Raw genomic sequence first — 21684 nt, forward strand, 5'->3', positions numbered from 1 at the left:
ATTCTATCCCAGGACCTGAATGCAGTAGCCTCCAGAGCCCTTTCATTTGCACTAGGCTCTATCTGCACTCCTGAACAAGTATAAAGTGTGCCACTTTGTGCCAGGCTAAGACTACTAGTATAGTTAAAACTTGACAAAGTGCAAAGAAGCATAGCAGAGGAAATAGTATTTAACCAAGCCCCCAAATTACTTTTAGTTGCAATAAGAGGCTCATGGATGGCAATTTTTTTTTAAGCCTAACTTGGGGAGATTCATCCATTGGACAACCAACATTTTGCATCGCCTCTAACTGTGCAACAGGTCCAGGCAATCAGAGCAATTATGTGTGGGTTTCCGCCATTGTGTTTACACCTATCACTTGGGTACCAGTACCCAAACCTACCTTAGCAAGCCAACTGCCTATAACTCAGCACTCCTGTGTCCCAGTACATAGCAGCTTTTTGCGACGAGGTCTGCCATGAGTCCAGGCAGCTACACTGTCACTGGGGAGTCTTGAAGGCGGAGAAGTTCAAGGGAGGAAAAGTCGAGTTCTGAGCATGGGTGGATGTTTTAGTGAACAAGCCGCTCTTAAAGCACGGAGAAGTAAATAATAGGGCTGAAAGACAACACAGTAGACTTCGCAGGTATGACAGGGCTGAAAAGTGAAGGCTTACAAGGGCGCGCCTCCTGGTACCGTGGGACCCGTTGCCTCAGAGTCAATCCCGCGAGACTATAATTCCCGGGGATTCCCTCTTAACTCCAGGCAAACACCCGTAGGGGCGGGGAAAGAAGAGAGACGTCGGCGCGCAGCCGTCCGCTTTACAGCACTCCGGGATCTCGAGAGAACTGCGGTTCTCGCGATCTTTCCGGAGCCGACCCTCCACAAGGATTTCGAGTGCGTGTGCCGAAACGGGAGGGCAGGGAGGGTTCTGACTCTGCGGGAGGGAGAATCCCCTTTGGCCTGCTCTACGGAAGCCTGCGAGGGAGGGCGGCGTTCGCTGCGTAGTCCAGTTGCCCAGATGCCCAGCGCCAGCGCCTGCCGCAAGAGTCAGGAGAAGCCGCGGGAGATCATGGACGCGGCGGAAGTGGGTTTCCTCCTTCCTTGGGCCTGGGAGGACAGACCCCTGGGCCAGACCGCGCTGAGGGAGGGAGTATGGTGAGCGGGGCCCTAGCCTCTGGATCCCTGTCAGCACTTTGCGTGCAGGCCGCGAGCCTGGGATCCGGGCGCCCAGAGCCCTCACCGGGCCTCCAGGGCCCTTGTCCGAGCAGCGTGGCCAGACCCACTCCGGATCGCATTTCTCACTGGGGCCCCTGGGAGACCTGGCCTGCAGGAAGCGTGTCCCGGGACTGGGGGATGGCGGGGGGGCGCCGTAAAGTACCAACTGCCCCGGAAGTAGGAGCGGCGGGGTGACATTTAACCTCCCTGAGTTAGGCACGTCCTTCGAGTAATCCATCTCTTCCCCGGAAATTTTTAATGTCCACTAGTAATCGATTTTTGCTCTGCCCTCGTGTTGCTAATGTTTTTCAAGTAATGACAGTACTTCGTAAAACGATCTGCCAGCATGTTTTAATGACCATTTTCCATGTGACAGCTTTAAAGAACACTTGTCATTTTTATTTTCTTTCTTCCCCTAAGTAACCCAAGTAAGGTAGGTAGGAAAGTTTGCAGAGAATGCGTTTGAAGTCTTTGAGATGATGTGACCCAAAATCATCTATGTAATTCATAATACCCTGCGGTCCTTCAGTGCTTTTCGGAAGTGAAAGTTTGAAACCATTCTACAAGTTATGTGTGCTCTTAGTGAAATTGGGATCCCTACCTGGCTCCTTATTTTTCTTTTGAGGAAATAAGAATTTGTGATAAACTGCGTAAGGCCATTTTAAGAACATTAGATGGAATAAGGGATGCTGAAATGTGAACAGTACTAATAAGCGATCCCCTTTTTTCTGTTCACCTGCTGTAACCTATTTATGCTGCCCTCCTGCTACATTGTGTGACTGTATCTTTCTGTTAGGGCTGGAGTTATCTTCGTCTTTAAGGTGTATTTTTTTTATTTCGCAAAAAAATGAAAAAACTTCATTAAACACCTTAACATGTTGTCTGGTTTGTTTTGGTATAAACACAAAATCTAATATCTTCCAAATCTAAAGGAGAGGATTCCAACAAATAGCTGTAGTGACAGAAACTAATTGTTTCATCCACATCCTAAGTTACCTTGTAAATTTTAAGGAAACCATTTTTGTGTATTCTTGATCTGATTAGTTATATAAACCACCTTTGCAGATAGTGTAGGTCTATGTATAAGGTAGACATTGTGGCAGAGTTATATAACTTTATAGCTAGAAGGATCTTAAGAGATCATTTTCTAGATAAAGTAAGATTAAAATAAAAGGCCACTTACCAATTTAATAAGTATAGTTTGTTAATAACAATCTGGACTCTAGGTCTCCTTTCTCCTGTTCCTGACTTAAAATCTGTAACAAGAATTTTGGTGTCATACTGTCAGTGTTGAACCACTTAAACCTGAAATCATGAAGATGGTTTTTAGAAACAGGAAGCTGGTGAATTTTTTTGATGATGTTTTACAAAAGGAAAGTTGTAGTTAGCTTATATCCAGCATCTCTGATTTCTAAAAACTGGACATCTGGTACTCAGAAAGCCTACCCCTAAATGTTTGTTCTCTTTGAACATCTCTTCCTGTAATAGGAAGTTAATAAAACTGTGGTACCTCATCCTTCTCCCTTCACAGAGGAAATTTATAACTCTGCTTTGAAGTAGTTTATAATCTCCTTTTTGAAGAAAGTAGTTAAGATGTGTTGTACATGTGTGTAAATTTTATTTGAGAGTGCTATTTTGTATGGTATATCGATCCAGGAGTGGTGATCTCCAAAACAAATTAACCAGAAGCTGGGTCTGTGGAGTGCATATGTAAATGATATGACAGATTTCCACACTTTAAAACTACTACTCTGAATTGATAAAATGGTCCTGAAAGTTTAAATGAATTCATCTATTTCTGTTATTTGTATTTCTGTGTTTACTATGCTATTAGTGTTTAAATAAAAAGTCATAATGTAAAAATGTTTTTTGTAGGATTATGCAAAAGAAAGATATGGAGTATCTTCAATGATACAATCACAAGAAAAACCAGGTTAGTAGTTACATGATAAAAAAAGTTTTTTTTTCTTTTTAATTCCAGGAAAGTTCTTTATGAAGTTTTAAGTAAGGTTGACATAACTGAAGGCATAGTTCTGAAAAGCTTAAATGCCAAGCATATGCCATAACCCTGCACAGACATTGTCAATTTAGGGTCCCTAATCTCGATAAGGAAGAAAATATCTTAAATCAGTATATTTTATTTTATTTTATTTATTTATTTTTAGTATATTTTAAATGGTAAATTATATTACAAAGGTATTCCTAGGTAGTCATGTAAAAGATTTGACTCTGGCCTAGGAGATAAAAGATAGATAGTAGCTGCCTTCATATGCAACCTTTTTTGCACGCTTTGTGAAGCTACCTCCTTTACTTTCCTCCTTGACTTTATTATATTTCTTTGAAATTGACTTGTTAATTGTTTCTCTCAGACCTGTAGGTTTTCTATTTGTAAACATTTGTCTTCCTTTTGTTTCTATTTTATATATGCGATTTCAACAAAGTTATCCTACTCAACTATTTAACAATCATTTTTCTTTTGTTAGACACCCCAAATTATGTCTTTCAAACTTTGGTACAACTGCAGACCTTTAAGCTCTGGCCCATTGGAAGCACTAAGTACTTCTAATTTAGATGCCTGCCTGTGAATTTGATGCTTTGAAAATAATATACCCCAAGTCAAATTTAATTGTTATTTTTGGATTTAATTTATTGCGTGATCACAAAACCACTTTTCCTTCCCAACTTTGTTGGAAAAGTGTGCAGTGAAAGGGCAAAATAGGTTGCTAAGAATAAACCATTTCGAAAGATAAAGATAGTGAAGTAAAGTAATTGAGTATAAAATGGGATACAAGCAATATAGTATAGGAGAGGACTACCCCTGCCAGAACAAGCAGGAAGGGTCATATGAGACTCTTTTTCGGCTTAACTGTCTTCCTGAACTGGACTTCCTTGATCTCTAATGCAAAAAAATCTTATTGGAATTTGTCTCTTACATAAGCCCCAGTCACCCTTTGCCATGATTACTATTCCTATTTAGCTAGCAAATCCAGACTACTTAGAGTCTTCCAGTTACAAGCTCTCCCCACCAAAAGGAGGATATACTACCTACGTAATCTGATTACATTAACTAACAGTAAAATTCTGTGCTTAGTTTTACCTCTGTTAAAATCATAATACATTGTTCAACATAAAGTTTTCTTTCCTGTCTGCTTCCATTTCTCCACATTCTTTCATTCTAATACCAGTGACTTAACCATGGAGGAGGTAGTAGTTTTTCAAACTGAAACCCTACTGCCACTGATCTTTGCCTCGGCCAGTCATACTGGTGGGAGTGTGACATGCGCCTCAGGTATGTGTGGATATGTTAAAGATTGAGAACCCCTATGCTAATTAATTGGAATGACACATGAAAGAAGGGCCATTACTCTTTCTTTTCCAAAGTACTATTAAAATTACCATAATCATGCCACTTATTTATAAGTCTATTCTTTTAGACTTATGTTTTTCTGTTTTGTTTGGTTTTGAGTTTTGATTGCCTAGTAAGTCGTTTGCTTTTTCAATCTTGGCATTTTCAGATCTGTCTTTTAAAATTGCTTTGTCTGTCTTTTCTCTTTCACACTTGGTTTTGTCTGAGTTTACACAGCAGACATGGAAGTTGGCTTAACTCATAAGGTCCATGGACAGAGTTTTGCAGAAATCCTCTTGTGATGCCTAATGCTTCAAAATTTCTCATTCACTCTCTTTGCTTTTGGTGATGAAATCTATGGTATTCTCCTGTAAATCAGGGTCTCTCTAAGCTACATCTTTACTTCAAGAGACAAATTATAAATACATTTAGACAAAGTAGGTAAAATATATTTATAATTTGATTTCATTATAATATCCCCCACAAAGGTATTTTTAGTATTATAGTAACTAGGATTTACTACATGTCATACTGACAAATTTGGTTACAATTAGGCACCATAACCCTTGAGAATAGTGGTCTTTTATCATTCATGATGTTGTAGTATCATTTCTATTAAAATATTTAAAATTAATACTTATATCTTTTTCTTTAATATTCAAATTATTGCATATTTAGAACAATAATAGAATAATTTCTGGATCATTTTGGGATCATGATTGCCTTGTATCACTATCTTCACATCGTAGTTTTTCACAGTTTTCCTGTTTGAGGGATGCTAGATAGATGTAGTACTTTGTTATTAGCATTGGGGGGCATAATTGTTGGGGTTCACCGATAGCCAGAAGGGGAATTTATTGGTTCACATACCTGTAGGAAACAAAGTGTGAGATGGCATAAGGCATGATAGGATTTAGAGGTTTGAGCATTATCTGTGGGGCTTTCTGTCTACTTCTTGGCTTTGCATCCATTAGGCTGTTGACCTCATTCTCTCATCCTGCAAATTCAGGTAGTAGGAAAGATGGTGGCTGCAGCCCTGGGCTTACACCATCTCAGCTCAGCGACCCCAGGGAAGACAGGTTCATTCCCATTATCTGTATATTAAGTACCAGAGAAGGACTTTGATTAGCTCAGTTTGAGTAACATGCCCTTCTCTGGATGAGTCAGTGTGTCCTGGGGAATGAGGTACTATGACTGTCCAGGCCTGGCAGAGAATTCCCCCATGTGGCTAGCTGACTTACATACTATGGCAGGCAAGCAAAAATACCATGTCCACTTAGGCACAGGCAGTTCAACACAGGCTGTATTTGGCTTTATAAGTCATTGAAGTGTTCAGGAGATTTGCATTTTGAAATTATCTCTTTGACTCCAATGTAGACTGAATTAGGGGGTCAGGGGATTGCCAGTTAGAAGGCTTTTGCTAATTTGAAAATATATGTGCACCCTTATGTTCACTGCAGCATTATTTACAATAGCCAAAATATGAAAACAACCTAGGTGCCTATCAACAGATTAATAGATATAGAAGATGTGGTCTATATATTTAATGGGTACTACTCAGCCATAAAAAAAAAGATGAAATCTTGCCATTCGCAACAACATGGATGGACCTTAAGGGTATAATGCTAAGTGAAATAAGTCAGACAGAGAAAGACAAATACTGTATGATTTCACTCATATTTGGAATGTAAAAGTAAGTAAATAAATAAATGAACAAACTAAACCAAACAACAAACACATAGATAAAGAGCAGAGTAGTGGTTACCAGAGGGGAAGGAGCATGGGGGGAGGGTGAAATGGGTAACAGGGTCAACTGTATTGTAATGGATGGAAAGTAAACTTTTGGTGGTGAGCATGCTGTAATGTGTATAGATGTTGAAATACAATGTTATAAACATGAAACTTACGTGATGTTATAAACCAATGTTATAAACCAATTAAAAAAAAAGCAAAAGAAAAAAGTGTTGCTAGATATTGAGAATCATTTAAGATAATACCAAGTACTATGCTAGCTATCAAATCAAAATAATTTTGATCTTGATCTCTTTGTAAATTCTGAATTACAAGATTGTTTCATTTATTTGCTGCAGATCGAGTTTTGGTTCGAATTAGTGACTTGACAGTACAAAAAGCTGATGAAGTTGTTTGGGTGCGTGCAAGGGTTCATACAAGCAGAGCTAAAGGTAAGATTGATTAAATGATTACAGCTTTTTTGGTAATCATTGAATTTTTTGTTTTGCAGATTTCTCACAGATCAAAGTAAATCTTTAAAAACAAAACAAAAACACCTGTTTTCCTTCTTAAATCACTATAAACTATTAGTCCATGGTTAGTTAATTTTAGGTTCTTATAAGACATCCTTAAAAACAATTTAGCCTTAAAACTCAGATGAAATCTAAGACTCTAAGGTACTTTTCTAGCACCTCTCAAAAGTTTAATTTTTTGAAGTAAAGAGTGTTTTTTCAGAAGTTTTTCATTTGTTAATATTCTTACATTTGTAATATTTAGATAGGGAGAGAGTTAGGAGAAAGATAAGGCTAAGACTGGGTTGTCTAGTACTCACTGGCTACATTTAGCTATTTAAATTAAAATTAAAATTCTATATCTCAGTCACCAGCTGTATTTTGACTGCTGGTGGCTCCTGTATTGGACAGAAAGGACAAATACAACATTTTTTTTTTTTTTTTTTTTTTTTGGCAGTATGCGGGCCTCTCACTGCTGTGGCCTCTCCCATTGCGGAGGCTCCGGACGCGCAGGCCCAGCGGCCATGGCTTACAGGCCCAGCCGCTCCGCAGCATGTGGGATCCTCCCGGACCAGGGCACGAACCCATGTCCCCTGCATCAGCAGGCGGACCCTCAACCACTGCGCCACCAGGGAAGCCCACAAAATATTTTTATCATTGTAGAAAGTTCTCTTGGACAGTACTAAGAATTTAGCATTAACAACAAAGGAGAAATATTAGGGGAGTTTAGACAAACCTCAGTTCCTTATGGAAAATTGTCCTAGCCTAGTGTTCCAAATTGTCTGAAAGTATTAGTGACACTTATATTGGTTTATAACTTTATACTTTTCACACAGTTTTTCACACTCGATCACCCGCACAAATTTGTGAAGTAGGCAGAATAGGCACTGTTATTCCACTTTATAAATGAGGAGACTAAGGCTCAGAATGATAAAGCTCCTTGCCCAAACTCTCATAGTAATTGGTGGAATATGAAAAGAATTCAGAAGCTTTTTAGGACACCTTCTGTCTCCCTAGCAGAGTTAATTACTTCTGTACTATTTACTGCATTCTGTGGTACAGCATTTCTTACTCTGTGTTTTAAAATATTTATTATAGAATTAATACAGGCCCATTATTTTTTAAATTCCAACATTTTATACATATATATCTTACTCTCTCAGGATCACTACTATTAAGAGTTTATCGGGAATTCCCTGGCAGTCCAGTGGTTAGGACTCGGCACTTTCCTTTTTCTTCTTTCTTTTTCTTTTTCTTTTTCTTCTTCTTCCCTTCCTTCCTTCCTTCCTCCCTCCCTCCCTCCCTCCCTTCCTTCCTTTCTTTTCTTTCTTTCTTTCACGCATGCTATGCCAGTTCTTAGTTGCAGCACGTGGGATCTTTGTTGCTGTGCGGGATCTTTTAGTTGCAGCATGTGGGATCTAGTTCCCTGACCAGGGATTGAAACTGGGCCCTCTGCATTGGGAGTGCAGAGTCTTAACCACTGGACCACTGGGGAAGTCCCAGGACTCTGCACTTTCACTGCCAAGGGCCCAGGTTCAATCCCTGGTCAGGGAACTAAAATCCCACAAGCCACATGGGGTGGCAAAAAAAAAAAAAAAGAGTTTATCTATTCTTCCAGTATCCTCCCCCAAATAGATGAATACTGTTGGACTTTGAGAAGAATGCTAGTTGATTTGCCTTCCTGAAAGGTTGGGCCATTTATTTGACCAATAGATAATCACATTGTACTGTAATCCTTCATTTACTTGTCTTTCTCCCATTGGATTAGGAACCTTTGTTCTCCAAACTGGCACCTTGTTTCCTAAACATAGTTATTTAGCAAATTAAAAGATAGAATGCTCTCCAAACTGGCACCTTGTTTCCTAAACATAATTATTTAGCAAATTAAAAGATAGAATGCACGCTACATGTAAGCCTGAACCAAAAATACTTCCCTTCACACTCATCCAAAAAATGGAACAGTTTGAATATGAGTAAGGACAACTGCAGTGAGTTGAGACACAACAGATATGTTTAAATCCCTAAGTTTATAATAATGCTAAGGCAAACAAACAGAAAACCTAGTTGGTCATCAATGGAACAAGCTCATTATTTTCAAATCTGGTAAATACTAAAGTGGAAGTATCATTTCTGTATGAATTGTATATCACTGGCTAACCAAATGGTAGATACGGGGAAGTGTCTCTTTAGAGAAGTGTCCAGCTAATAAAATGAAGAATATTGGAACATCATCATTTTGCCCCCAGTGAATTATCTAGACATTGATCATCAGTGATTGCTAACGACATAATAGAGAGACAACCAGAAATATTTTATGTCTATTTATGAAAGAACACAATACCACCCAATGAAGTAGTCTTGCCCAAAGAATTGTTCCTGAATCTCATTAAGCCTTTAGCAATAACCAGCAATTTACAAGACAAAGGAACATGTTAAATGACAATGGAGGTGCAATCAGCACAGTCTAGTAGTAAACTACTAGGCAAAAACGACCTGGTCTCTTCAAGAAATAAATTGAAAGGGAAGGGGGTACCTATGGATTAAAACAGATTTAAGATGTCTCTCAACCAATCACTTATTTGGATCCTAATTTAAATCTACAGTAAAAAAAAAAAGACACTGAGACTTGGATATTTGAACATTGACTGGATATTTGGTGTTAAAAAATTTTTTTTTCAGTTGAAATAATAGTACTGTTGTAACATTATTTTTAAAAAGATCTTCTCTCTTAGGGATCCTTACTGAATTATGTATGGATGAAATAATAGAGGGTTTGCAGGGGTTTGCTTCAAAATAGTACAGGAATTGAGGGATAAGTGGATTGGGGCAGAAGTTGAGGAATGAGTGGATTGGAGCAAAGCTGAAACAAGAATGGCCATGAATTGATAACTGTTGAGGTACGTGAGGATTGTAGGTAGGTGTTGATATCATTTACAAATAACGATCATTTTGTCCTTTTCTTTCAAATGTTTATCTTATTTCTTGTTTCTCTGCAATAATCAGTGGATTCTCCAGTATTGCAGGGATTCTCACAATGAGGAATTTTTTAAACAGTGGAGATATAAATTCCTGCTGAGTTATTTCATGACTTTAGGTGTTCTGCATAAAATGTCATTACAAAACAATGCCAAAGTTTAAAAAGTAGGTCAAAAGAAGTTTTCTTCTAGTCCAAGTTTTCTGTTATCAGAAGCAGGTATTAAATTTTATCAGACCTTTTCCAGAAATTATTTCCCTCAAAATATCATGCTGGAAAAAAAAAATCATGCTGAATATATTTATACAGAGATTCATTATACGATTCTCTTTGCTTTTGTGTTTGTTTGAAATTTTCCACATAATAAAAAATTTAAAATACAGTTGATCTTCATTATTCACGGATTGTATATTTGCAAATTCACCTACTTGCTAACATGTATTTGTAACCCCAAAATCAGTACTTGCAGTGATTTCACTGTCATTCACAGACATGCCAGACATTCGCATGAGCAGAGTGGTAAGAAATTTGAGTCTCCCAGTGCACACATTTTCAGCTGAGATTAAAAACAGTGAAGCTCTGCCTTGTATCAGCTCTCATAAACAAGTGTCCTTTTCACAGTCTATTTAATGCCACGTTCTTCACAGCCTTGTGCTTTTTGTTGGTGATCTGACTGTTTAAAATGGCCCCCAAGCATAGTGCTGAAGTGTTTTCTAGTGTTCCTAAATGCAAGAGAGTCATAATATGCATTATGGAGAAAATACTAGTTGTTAGCTAAGTTTTGTCCAAGCATGAGTTATAGTGCTGTTGGCTGTGAGTTCTATGTTAATGAATCAACTATATATATTTTAAATAAGGTGTCTTTAAACAGAAATACATACAGAACAAATTTGTGTATTGATGGACTGATGAAAATATTATAACCAGACATTCACAGAAACCTCACCCTATATTTCCCCTAGGAGCAATGGCTCAATATTTGCTAATTTATTGTTCTGGTGACTTTATAAAACATAACTACCACAAATAGCAAGAATCAACTGTATGTAATTCTAGTGATTTACAATAATGGATTTCTTAACATTGAACCATTTTTGGATTCTTGGAATAAACTGAATTTGGTAAAGGTGTGGGTAGTATTCTTTTAGCTAAGTTTCAATAATATGTTTTTTTTGGAATTTTGCATTAATCTGGTTTTCATAATTTTTACTTGGAAAATTCTACTTTGTTTTTAAGTTTGTATGTATGTGTATGTGTGTTTAAGTTGTAAGTTACCCAAGTAATACAAAGTATTTTCACATGAATTTTTCAGAGTACAGAAATTATATTCCTTTTTCTTCTCTACTGCCTATCTTTGTCCCAGCCTTTTCTATTAATTCTTAATAATTTGTTCATTGTCTTTCCAAAAATCTTTCTTTTTAATGCACATATGTGCACGCACACACACACACACACACACACACACACACAAATACATAAAGGTTCTTTGTTTTGTGTGTGTTTTGTCTTATTTTATGTAGATGATACCGTATTTTTACATGTTACTCTGCAACTTTTTTTATTTTCAATTAGCAGTGTTTCTTGGAGATACTTCCATGATATTAGTTATAGATCTACATAAGGCAGTGTTTCTGTAGGATAGATATCTAGAAGTGAAATTGCTGGGTTGAAGGGTGGGCATATGCATATTAAAATTTTCCAGTACCAGATTACCCTCCAAAAAAGCTATACTCAATGATACTCCCACAAGTATGTGACAGTACCACTTTCTCCACATTCTTGCCAGTAATGATTGTCAATGTTTTTTATTTCTGCCAAAGAAGATTATCTGAAAAAATGAATAAAATCTTTGAGTTTGCAGAACACTGATTGCTGCTACTCCCTTCTTCCTTACATGGAAAAAATTATACCAATAAATATGACTTATTTGGAATCATTCATGTGTTCTAACTCCAGAAGTAGTATCACATTAAAATTGGACTTGGACAGACAACCTATGCTGGCAATTTCAAGTAAAGCAAAGTTCTGAAAAAACCATGAATAAGGAAATGAAAGTGTCAAAATCATAGTGTCAAAAGTATGACAACTAGAATCCTGTTAAGCAAAAAAAACAAAACCTAGTCTGTTTATATAACAAATATCTGTATATTTCTCCTCAAATTAAGGGCAGTGTTTTACACATTTTTAAAGATTAAAAATCAGATTTCTTACAATAGGTTTATGCTTCACACCCATAAAATCAAGAGTTTTATATAGGAGCAAGGAGAAATTTTTAACTCTTAATGATACCTTAACATTAGTTTCTTTCGATTGTGAAAGCTTATGAGCATATTGAAAAAGTAATTGAAATATCTACGGTTCCTTTCAAATTTTATACATACTACATGGAAGTCATTGGCACAAGATAATTCTATTTCAATACTATTCTTCCTAAAAACTTAACATATACTTCCAAAATAGCTACTTTATTTAGGTAGTCAGATAGTTTAGGATTTTTAATACCAAAGGTCAGAACATCAACTTATAGCCATACAAGAATATTTCAGGGAAAATAACAAATGGAAACTACTTTAAAACATTTAGGTCTTTGCTGTTTATTCCATAACTGATTAACATAAGCGATGAAGGAAAATGTTAATCTTGGTTATTAGGAAGTGAAGGTACATTATCTAAATAATAAATTCAGGAGCTTAGCAAGCTAAAAGACAGTAGGAAGAGATGAAAACATAAGATTGCCTCACATCTTTGATAACTAGTTCTCCCACCAAGGCTTACTTCCTTACTGAGCCATCACCAAAATGGAGATGAGAGTAAACTTTTTTGTTCTGGCAACCTACCATGTTTGTTCTTCAGCTTAGAAATAAAGATTGCACCTGGTGCTGTAAAGGAAGGTTTCTAACTTTACATTTTTCTAAAACAGACCTCTTGCGTAAATTTAAGAAATAAACTGCCTCTTTAAAAACGACTCAAAATGCAACACAAATTTTTAACTGCTAAGGATTTAAATTTAAGATACCTAAAAGCAGTGAATTCATTCAGCTGTTTTGAACATGGAGTTTCATTTCTTTTCTATAAACTCTCTCCTGATTGGGGAGTTCCATGAAGAAAGATGAATAATACGTAGCAGATGATTAACATGTCTTATAAAGTTCCTTTACTAACTTAAGCAGTGAGAACTCTTTGTTAAACTGAGAAATTACATAATTGCTTCTTAGAATAAAAAACAATATATGGCTATAGTAAAAATTAACTTCCTATATATAGAAAGATATAAAATGAAAAATAGAGCTACATTATGATCCAGCAATCCCACTCCTGGACATATATCCAGAAAAGATGAAAACTAATTCGCAAAGATACATGCACCCCGATGTTCATAGCAGTACTGTTTACAGTAGCCAAGACATGGAAGCAACGTAAGTGTCCATTAGCAGATGAATGGATAAAGAAGATGTGCCAATACATATATATATATCAATACATACACACACACACACACACACACACACACACACAATGAAATAGTACTCAGCCATAAAAAAAGAATAAAGTATTGCCATTTGCAGCAACATGGATGGGCCTAAAGATTATCATACTAAGTGAAGTCAGACAGAGAAAGGCAAATATTATATCACTTATATGTGGAATCTAAAAAAAAATACAAATGAATTTATTTACAAAACAGAAACAGACTCACAGACATAGAAAACAAACTTAACAGTTACTAAAGGGGAAATGAGAGGAGGGATAAATTAGGAGCATGGGATTAACAGATACACACTACTATATATAAAATAAACAACAACAATTTACTGTATAGCACAGGAAACAATAGTCAATATCTTATATATAACCTATAATGGAAAATAATCTGAAAATACATACATATAACTGAATCAGTTTGCTGTACACCTGAAATTAATACAGTGTTGTAAATCAACTATGCTTCAATTTAAAAAAAAGGACAAATGGAAGTCTCACAAATCTAGCTCCTCTGTCAGATCACAATCTGTTTCCCCCCAAAATAGCCACTGTTGTTTCTTGTGTATACTTTTAGGAAAAAGTGCATTTACAAATATGAGCATATCCTTTGTTTTTTAAATTTACATAAAAGGGATCTCTCTCTCTCTCTCTCTCTCTCTCTCTCTCTCTCTCTCTCTCACTCTCACACACACACACACACACACACATTGCCCCTTGTTATCACTCACCAATGTCTGTAAGAAAATGCCTTGCAAGACATTGAATTGCAGTGTATCACTGACCAGAGACAAAGAACAATTTTGTTTACTAACACCTTTCAGGAACTTGGTGTCAAAAATACTTGATAAGAGGTAGTCTGAGTGGACAGCTCTGTTTACCAGGAAACCAGTACTAATTTTTTAAGTCTTTTAAAAGTCTTTCTGAGTGTACCATCGAGGTTCTAGTATTTATTTATTTATTTATTCTTAATAAATTTATTTATTTTTGGCTGCGTTGGATCTTCATTGCTGCGCACAGGCTTTCTCTAGTTGTGGTGAGCGGGGGCTACTCACTGCGGTGGCTTCTCTTGTTACGGAGCACCGGCTCTAGGTGCACGGGCTCTAGAGCACAGGTTCAGTAGTTGTGGCATACGGGCTTAGTTGCTCCACGGTATTTTCCCGGACCAGGGCTCGAACCCATGTCCCCTGCATTGGCAGGCGGATTCTTAATCACTGTGCCACCAGGGAAATCTCAAGGTTCTAGTATTTAGAAGTGCTTTGAACACGGAAAACTTGGGACCATAGCACTAGAGTTCACATCTGTTGCAGTACTGAAGACTACATAAATAGAGAGTAATAATAGAACCTCAGTTCTTTTATTTAAATAGTTCTTTTGTGAACATCTTTGTCACTAAGACTTTCCATACTTAATTTCCTTAACATATATTCTAAGAAATGTATTTCTTGAATCAGAGAACATTTTAAGCCCATTTTTAATGCCCACTGCCAAATTGATCTCTGAAAGCATTGTACAAGTTTACCTTGTTATCAACAAGTTATGAAGGAACGGTTTTCACTTAATTCTTCCAAGCATTGTATGATATTGTATATTTTTAAATCTTTACTAGTATGAGCGGTATAATGTGTCATCATCATTGTTTGCTTCAACTTGCATTACTTTTGTTTCCAGTAATATTTTTCTCCTTATGTTTACTTACTAGGTTTTTTTCTTTTTCTTTTAGAGTATTTGTTCTAGTCCATTACGCATTTATCTATTGGGATCTCAGTGTTCTTTACTCATACATCTTTAAGATCTTTATGTATTAAAGATATTAACTCATATAGGTTATGTGTCATTCAGCAATTATATATATTTTTCCCAGAGTGGTTTTTTTGCTCTACTTAGAAAGTCCTCCCCTTTTCTATTGTACAGTTTGATATTCAGTTCCAGTTTTTACTCAGTTTTTTAGTTTATCTCCTGAATGCCATCTAGAATTAAAATCTCTTTGCTCTAATAGGGTCTGTTCTCACTTCTTATGCTGCATTAATCTGGCTGTTTCTGTACATTTTTACTTACTGTAGGTTTATAATATAATATGCTGAGGTCTCACCTCTCCACCCTTTTCCTCCCATCTATTGGCTTTTTTAAAAAATAAGGTTTAATTTTTAGAATTACATACAATAAACACATTAAACATTAAAAGAGAACAGTGAACATTCTTTACTTTACCCATAACCATTGATTTCATGATTTCTTTTCCCTAGCAGGCATGTCAGGTCTTAGGAGTGCATTTGCTTCTATGTTTAGCCTCTTGAACTTCCCAGGTTCTACTCACTGCTTGTGTTGAATCTGGAACATGGCCACGATTTTCCTTCAACCCTTACGTTTCTTTTGTACCTACCTCTTTGTATTGTTCTCTTAAAAAATAGTTTTTCTGATTTGGAAAGTAGTACATGGTTATTGTAGAATGTTCAGAAAATATGAAGAACAGAATAATTCCCTGTGATTTCCCCATCCATTAGTAGCCACATTTTGGTGTTTTTCTTCCTATACCATCAACTTCACATTTTGATGGTTTTTTCTTACACAGTCAATTTTAATATCTTTCTTATAAAAAGTTATGATTGTACTCTTTGTATGGCTTTATCACTATTTTCACATAATAGTCTATCATGAGTGTCACAAATATTTACTTTGTGTTCCCAGCACCCACCATAGTTTTTGGACATAGTAATTCAGCTGTGAAACAGAAATGGTCATCAGTCTTCAGATAAGTAGGTGGCAGTGGCAGTGGTCCTATTAGTAATAGTAATAACGATTAATATTAATTAATAACATTAATTCACAGTTAACATTAATTGGGTATCTGTCACAACTCTAAACTTATTACTTATATAATCTTCAAGATTATAAATGAAAACTCAAGAAAACTCCATGAGTAATATACTGTTATTTTCTCCCATTTTGCAGATGAAGAACTGAGACATAATTAGTTTAATATTTTCCAGTAGGCCCCTTCATAGGAAATGATAGGATATGATCCTATGTCTTTTGGTTAAAAAGATTTTACTCTTTACCAAACCCTTACACTAAATGTCACCGCTTAGTGCTGACCTAAAGATATTTTCCTGTGCTCACCCTTTATAAGTACTATAGAGCCCTCCATTCTCTCTCAAGTTCTTTGTGTAGCACTGGAGTTCATCACAAGATTGCTTTGTAGTGCAGCCAGGTCAGTGCTTCCTCTGTCTGCACTATTAGAGCAGCTAAAGTACTTACTAAATCATGCACGTTACCTTCCATTTCATGCTAACATTCTGTTCTAAGTGGGCTAATATCTGGCTGTGGTTTCAGTAGTTCTTGGGATAATGTCATTTGATTCATTTGCAGATTTCTCTATCCATTCAGCATCTTAAAATCCCTTTGAACTTGTTCAGTTCATGTAACTTTCTTTTTTAAGATTTTACTTAGCGACTGGATCATACTCCAAAGGAAAGGGAAAATAAAATCTATTTAGTGGTAAAAATATGTCAATCATATATGACTTGGAAGTCCATAGATTGTGTATGTCTTGGCACTCTGCAACCTTTTTTTAACCTCACAGTTGCTCTCAGATTTGCATTTCAAAACTGTATGTTGAAAGTATTAACTATAAGTTTGCTTACGTTTTTGCTTTTTTTTGGTGGGACCAGGGGAGGCAAAGCTAATTCTCAGTGTAAAAATAATTCTCAGTTTAAACAACAAAACCTTTTGACGTTTTGAAAGACAATCTGATGAAAAAAGTGGTCTGGAAAAGATTTAACGTGTTTTATGAGGAAGTAGTTTCCTAAAACTTGATCAGAGACTTTTAAAAAGGATATACTTTGGAGAAAAGACCTGTCACAAAGATGGTGAGTGACTGGATCTGTTATGAATATTATTTTTCAAAAGGTTAAGAATAAGGAATGACAGTTGCTTATGAAAGGAGGGGGAGTCAAGAGGCCCAGTATTATGTAGAAATTAAACTAGTTATAGGGCATAAAGAGAATGATCTTTTATAGACAAAGTAAACTACTTGGAGTAGGGCTTCCCTGGTGGTGCAGTGGTTAAGAATCCGCCTGCCAGTGCAGGGGACACGGGTTCGAGCCCTGATCTGGGAAGATCCCACATGCTGCGGAGCAGCTAAGCCTGTGTGCCACAACTACTGAGCCTGCGCTCTAGAGCCCACAAGCCACAACTACTGAGCCCGTGTGCCACAACTACTGAAGTCCGCGTGCCTAGAGCCCATGCTGCACAACAAGAGAAGCCACTAAAATGAGAAGCCCGCGCACCGCAACAAAGAGTAGTCCCCGCTTGCTGCAACTAGAGAAAGCCCCTGCGCAGCAACGAAGACCCAACACAGCCAAAAACATAAAAATTTTTTTAAAATTAAAAAAAAAAACCTACTTGGAGTAAAAAAAAAAAAGTGGAACTATTATAAAGGATGAAGAATTAGGAAGACGATAAAGGAAAAATGAGAAAAATAGAACAGGAAATAAGCTAGCCTGTTATTCTAAATGCTCTTTGAAATGTACTTTGATAGGAAATAAAATGAACCACCCCCGTAGAATGTTTATGTTCTTGTGACTAAGCACTTTATTACTACTTTTATGGTTGCATCATTGAGGCTCTTATGATGGTTAGCATAGTACCTTTGCCTGTAGAGTATACTAGCTATTGAATGAATGTTGAAAGTGATCTGAAGTTACTTGAAATTTGTTTAGTAAGTCCCTACAATGACAAAATAATTTTCTTGGTTGATAATATTTTTTGAAATTGGTGCTTTGCCTACACCCTCATAACAAGCATTTTAAAAGCGTAGGAGAAACTTGGGTTTCTTTAAAGCTTGTTAACTGAGTATGGGAATTTTGGCTGTCAAAGCCAGATACCTATGTGTATGTCCCTGTTGGGGATGTAGATTTGGGCCCAATTATAAAGTAGAGAAGCATTTTTCTTCTTTGTAAAACCTGAAGTAGCATGTCCTTAATACCCTTATGTACTTTCTGTCTTCTTCAGGGAAGCAGTGCTTCTTAGTCCTACGTCAGCAGCAGTTTAATGTCCAGGCTCTTGCAGCCGTGGGAGACCACGCAAGCAAGCAGATGGTTAAATTTGCTGCCAAGTAAGTAAGCAATTATATCCTGTTGTCAGAATAAACAGTGGTGGGAACCGGGGCTCCCAGGGCTTTGGACCATTTTCATGCATTAACATCAACGCTTCCTTTGTTTAAAAATGTAGTTATTTAAATTGTCAGTTCAGTGTTGCTGAATACATTAAAGTTATAAAAGAGAAAATATGGAGCACAGACTTGAAATTCATTTGGAACTGCTGAAGCAGCACTCTATACAGACAAGTCACATTTACTTTCAAGTAGAGTTACAAAAAGCCTGGCAGCGTCAACACTGCAAAGCAACTTTATTTTGTTGTGTGTGTTGAGCTTCATTTCCTCCCTCCCTCCCCTAGTTTGAGATTTGCATGTTAAGCAACAAGTTTTCTTACTAAATAATAGAAGTGTTTAAAATAAAAGAATGTGATTTTGCAAATGATTCCATCCTGAAGAAGTAAAACAAATGCGCTAACATGTTACAGCTTTTAACTTTGACACCAAAAAGGTTTAAAAAAAAAAAAAGTAAAGTTTGCTTTTTTCCCCCCATAAAAGTATTATTGTCTGGCTCAGGGTTCCTATAGAAGCTTATTGTTTTGTTCAATTTACAAGGGGCAGGATACAGAGATAGTGTAGTGGTTGTGCCTGCTGGAGCTCTAAAGTTATAAGAGTTGGTGATGTGGCTAGTTATATTTGCATGTTTTTCTCAATTTAATTGAAATTTTATTTCCATGATGATCAAAGAAGACTCAGAAAAATGGAAAATTTTAAGTAGTAGAGTACTTCATAGGCATAAATATTTTTTAAAAGAAATTCAGTTGAGTAAATGTTACATTTTTTCTATTGATTTTTTTTTAACATCTTTATTGGAGTATAATTGCTTTACAATGATGTGTTAGTTTCATGCTGTATCACAAAGTGAATCAGCTATACATATACATATATCCCTGTATCTCCTCCCTCTTGCATCTCCCTCCCACCCTCCCTATTTTCTATTGATTTTTATCTCTGTTATTTATATATATATATGCTTTCAAAGATGAGTTAATATAGATAGAATTATCAATTTTAGAACTAGAAGGAGAGTAAAAACTCATCTAATTTAATATCTTAATTTATGGTTGGGCCTTCCCTGACTCCCTCAGCACAGTGGTTTACATATAATGGATGCTTAGCAACTGGTTTTGGTTAACAGATTTATTTATCCAATTTAGTTTTATTGTATCATAGCAATACCTGCCCTCTGGTTTAAAGACTCCAGTGCCATGAATTACATCAATTTACTGATGTGCTCAGAGGTCTCAGTACCATTAGCCCTACCTCTCCCTATCTCCCAGTCCTGCTGCCCAGAGACTGTCACTTTCATTTCTTCTACCTGTATCATTTGGTGATTAGGTTTGCTGTTTTAATACCTAGTCCTTAAGGGTATATGCTTGTGGGGTGCATTTGTCACCTAGCCTTTTCAGGTCAATCTGTATCCTATGAAGTGGGACATAGTAAATGTGGTCCCTAGAAATAAACTTTGTCTACACAGAGAGCCCCTGAAAACCACAGACATATATGCTAAATTATATTCAATATACTGGAAAATACTGAGGAAAAGTCAACTTCGAGTCAACAAACTTTATGGCTTCTGTCTTTTATATATTAAATTGGTTCTGAAAACTAATATATGAAGCTGATAGTTCATATAGAATATATTTTTTTGTTCAACTGCATTATAACCTCCGTATTACATTCTTAAAGGATTATCGTCTGAAAGTCTTTTGGAAATCCCATTTACCCTTAATCACTAAGAGGCATTCTACTATCAAGAGAACAGTCAATTCATTTGATATCTCTAGAGGCAGACACGTTAAAGTAGTCCACAAATAGTTATTTCTTATTTTGGATCTTCTCAGAAACTCCTGGGACTTGACTGACAGCAGTTGACCATATCAGATGTCAACCAAAGCTTACCAGCTGGAAAAGATACTTGCGCACAGAACTTAGTTCACTAATGCCCTTATAATATATGTTAAAGAATGGCTTTTATCTAAAAGGGATAGTGTATGCATGATCTTTTTTTTAGAATAAGGGAAGAATTTAGATAATTTAACCTGGATTTCATAATCTTGAAGTGGATGCAACTCAATCAAGATCTAGATCTGATTTTAATCTCTTTGTTTTGTTTTTGTTTTGGCTGCGTTACTTGGCGTGTGGGATCTTAGCTCCCCAACGAGGGATTGAACCCAGGCCCCGGCAGTGAAAGAGCCAATTCCTAACCACTGGACTGCCAGGGGATTCCTGAGATCTGATTTTAATCTTAATTCAGGTTTAACAATTAAGTTGTGACTTTGATTTCTTTTTTAAAGCAAAGAACAATGTAGCTATTTTTAGTTCATTTAAAAAACTGGACTTTATATAATTAGTAATGTGTGGGAAAAGATGGTTTCATAATAGAGCTGTTGCATATTATAAAGCCTTTGACTGGTTATATACAGGCGAATGGACCCAGTGTGTGTGTGTGGCGGGTGGGGGGGGGTACGCGGGCCTCTCACTGTTGTGGCCTCTCCCGTTGCAGAGCACAGGCTCCGGACGCGCAGGCTCAGCGGCCATGGCTCACGGGCCCAGCTGCTCCGCGGCATGTGGGATCCTCCCGGACCGGGGCACAAACCCGTGTCCCCTGCATCGGCAGGCGGACTCTGAACCACTGCGCCACCAAGGAAGCCCCCAAAATGGACCCAATTTTATACAATAGGTTTAACATGTAGAACTTAAGTTACAATTATTTAACTTTTGGCACTACTCATATGTTAAGGTATCTGTCCTGAGTTATTAACAATAAATGTATAATAGTTTTTGCTACCTTGTGAAAAAGGAAAATTCTCATGACTCCCTATGGTGAAAAATGATGAGTTTTTAATTTTTGTGGCTGGTTGATAAGATAATTTTCTTAGGAACATGATTTGTTGCTCCTGGTATGTCAGTCAGCTTGTCTTTATGTGATTTTGCTCTACTTCTAGGTAGTTCAGAAATCCTGATCTTCCTTGGTAACAAGTCTAAAGCACATGTCCTTTCTGTTAGAAAGGCAGTAGTATGATCTTATATTCAAAGTACCAATTTTTAAAGAAGAAAATCAAGAGCAGAAAAATTTTACTTTGAAAATTACCTGCTCTATTTATAAATAATAATAAATCAAGTGAAATTGTAGTATAAATTCTAAAGAACTTTCAGAACTTTTAGGAAAAAGATGTGTTTGTTTTTTTCTTCATCCTTCAAAATCCTTTTCTTAAAAAGTCCATACTTGGGCTTCCCTGGTGGCGCAGTGGTTGAGAGTCCACCTGCCGATGCAGGGGACACAGGTTC

The 21684-nt window shown here is 36.7% G+C and overlaps 1 protein-coding gene across 2 annotated transcripts in view; it reads left to right on the top strand.

Annotated features, from left to right (window-relative positions):
- Window positions 1-820: 820 nt before the first annotated feature.
- The window catches only part of DARS1 (aspartyl-tRNA synthetase 1), a 67411-nt gene continuing 46547 nt past the window's right edge, over window positions 821-21684 (top strand). The window contains exons 1-4 of one of the 2 annotated variants that reach the window (XM_027132090.1): window positions 821-874; window positions 3071-3128; window positions 6632-6724; window positions 18252-18354. In XM_027132090.1, coding sequence (XP_026987891.1) covers window positions 3104-3128; window positions 6632-6724; window positions 18252-18354 — 221 coding nt within the window. In that variant the 5' untranslated portion in view covers window positions 821-874; window positions 3071-3103. Of the gene's footprint in view, window positions 1065-3070; window positions 3129-6631; window positions 6725-18251; window positions 18355-21684 lie in introns of both variants that reach the window. The other variant, XM_027132079.1, reaches the window with a different exon arrangement.

Source organism: Aethalodelphis obliquidens, unplaced genomic scaffold (genome assembly GCF_003676395.1).
Source record: "Aethalodelphis obliquidens isolate GAN/ISIS:26980383/991018 unplaced genomic scaffold, ASM367639v1 scaffold2, whole genome shotgun sequence".
Classification (NCBI taxonomy): Eukaryota; Metazoa; Chordata; class Mammalia; order Artiodactyla; family Delphinidae; genus Aethalodelphis; species Aethalodelphis obliquidens.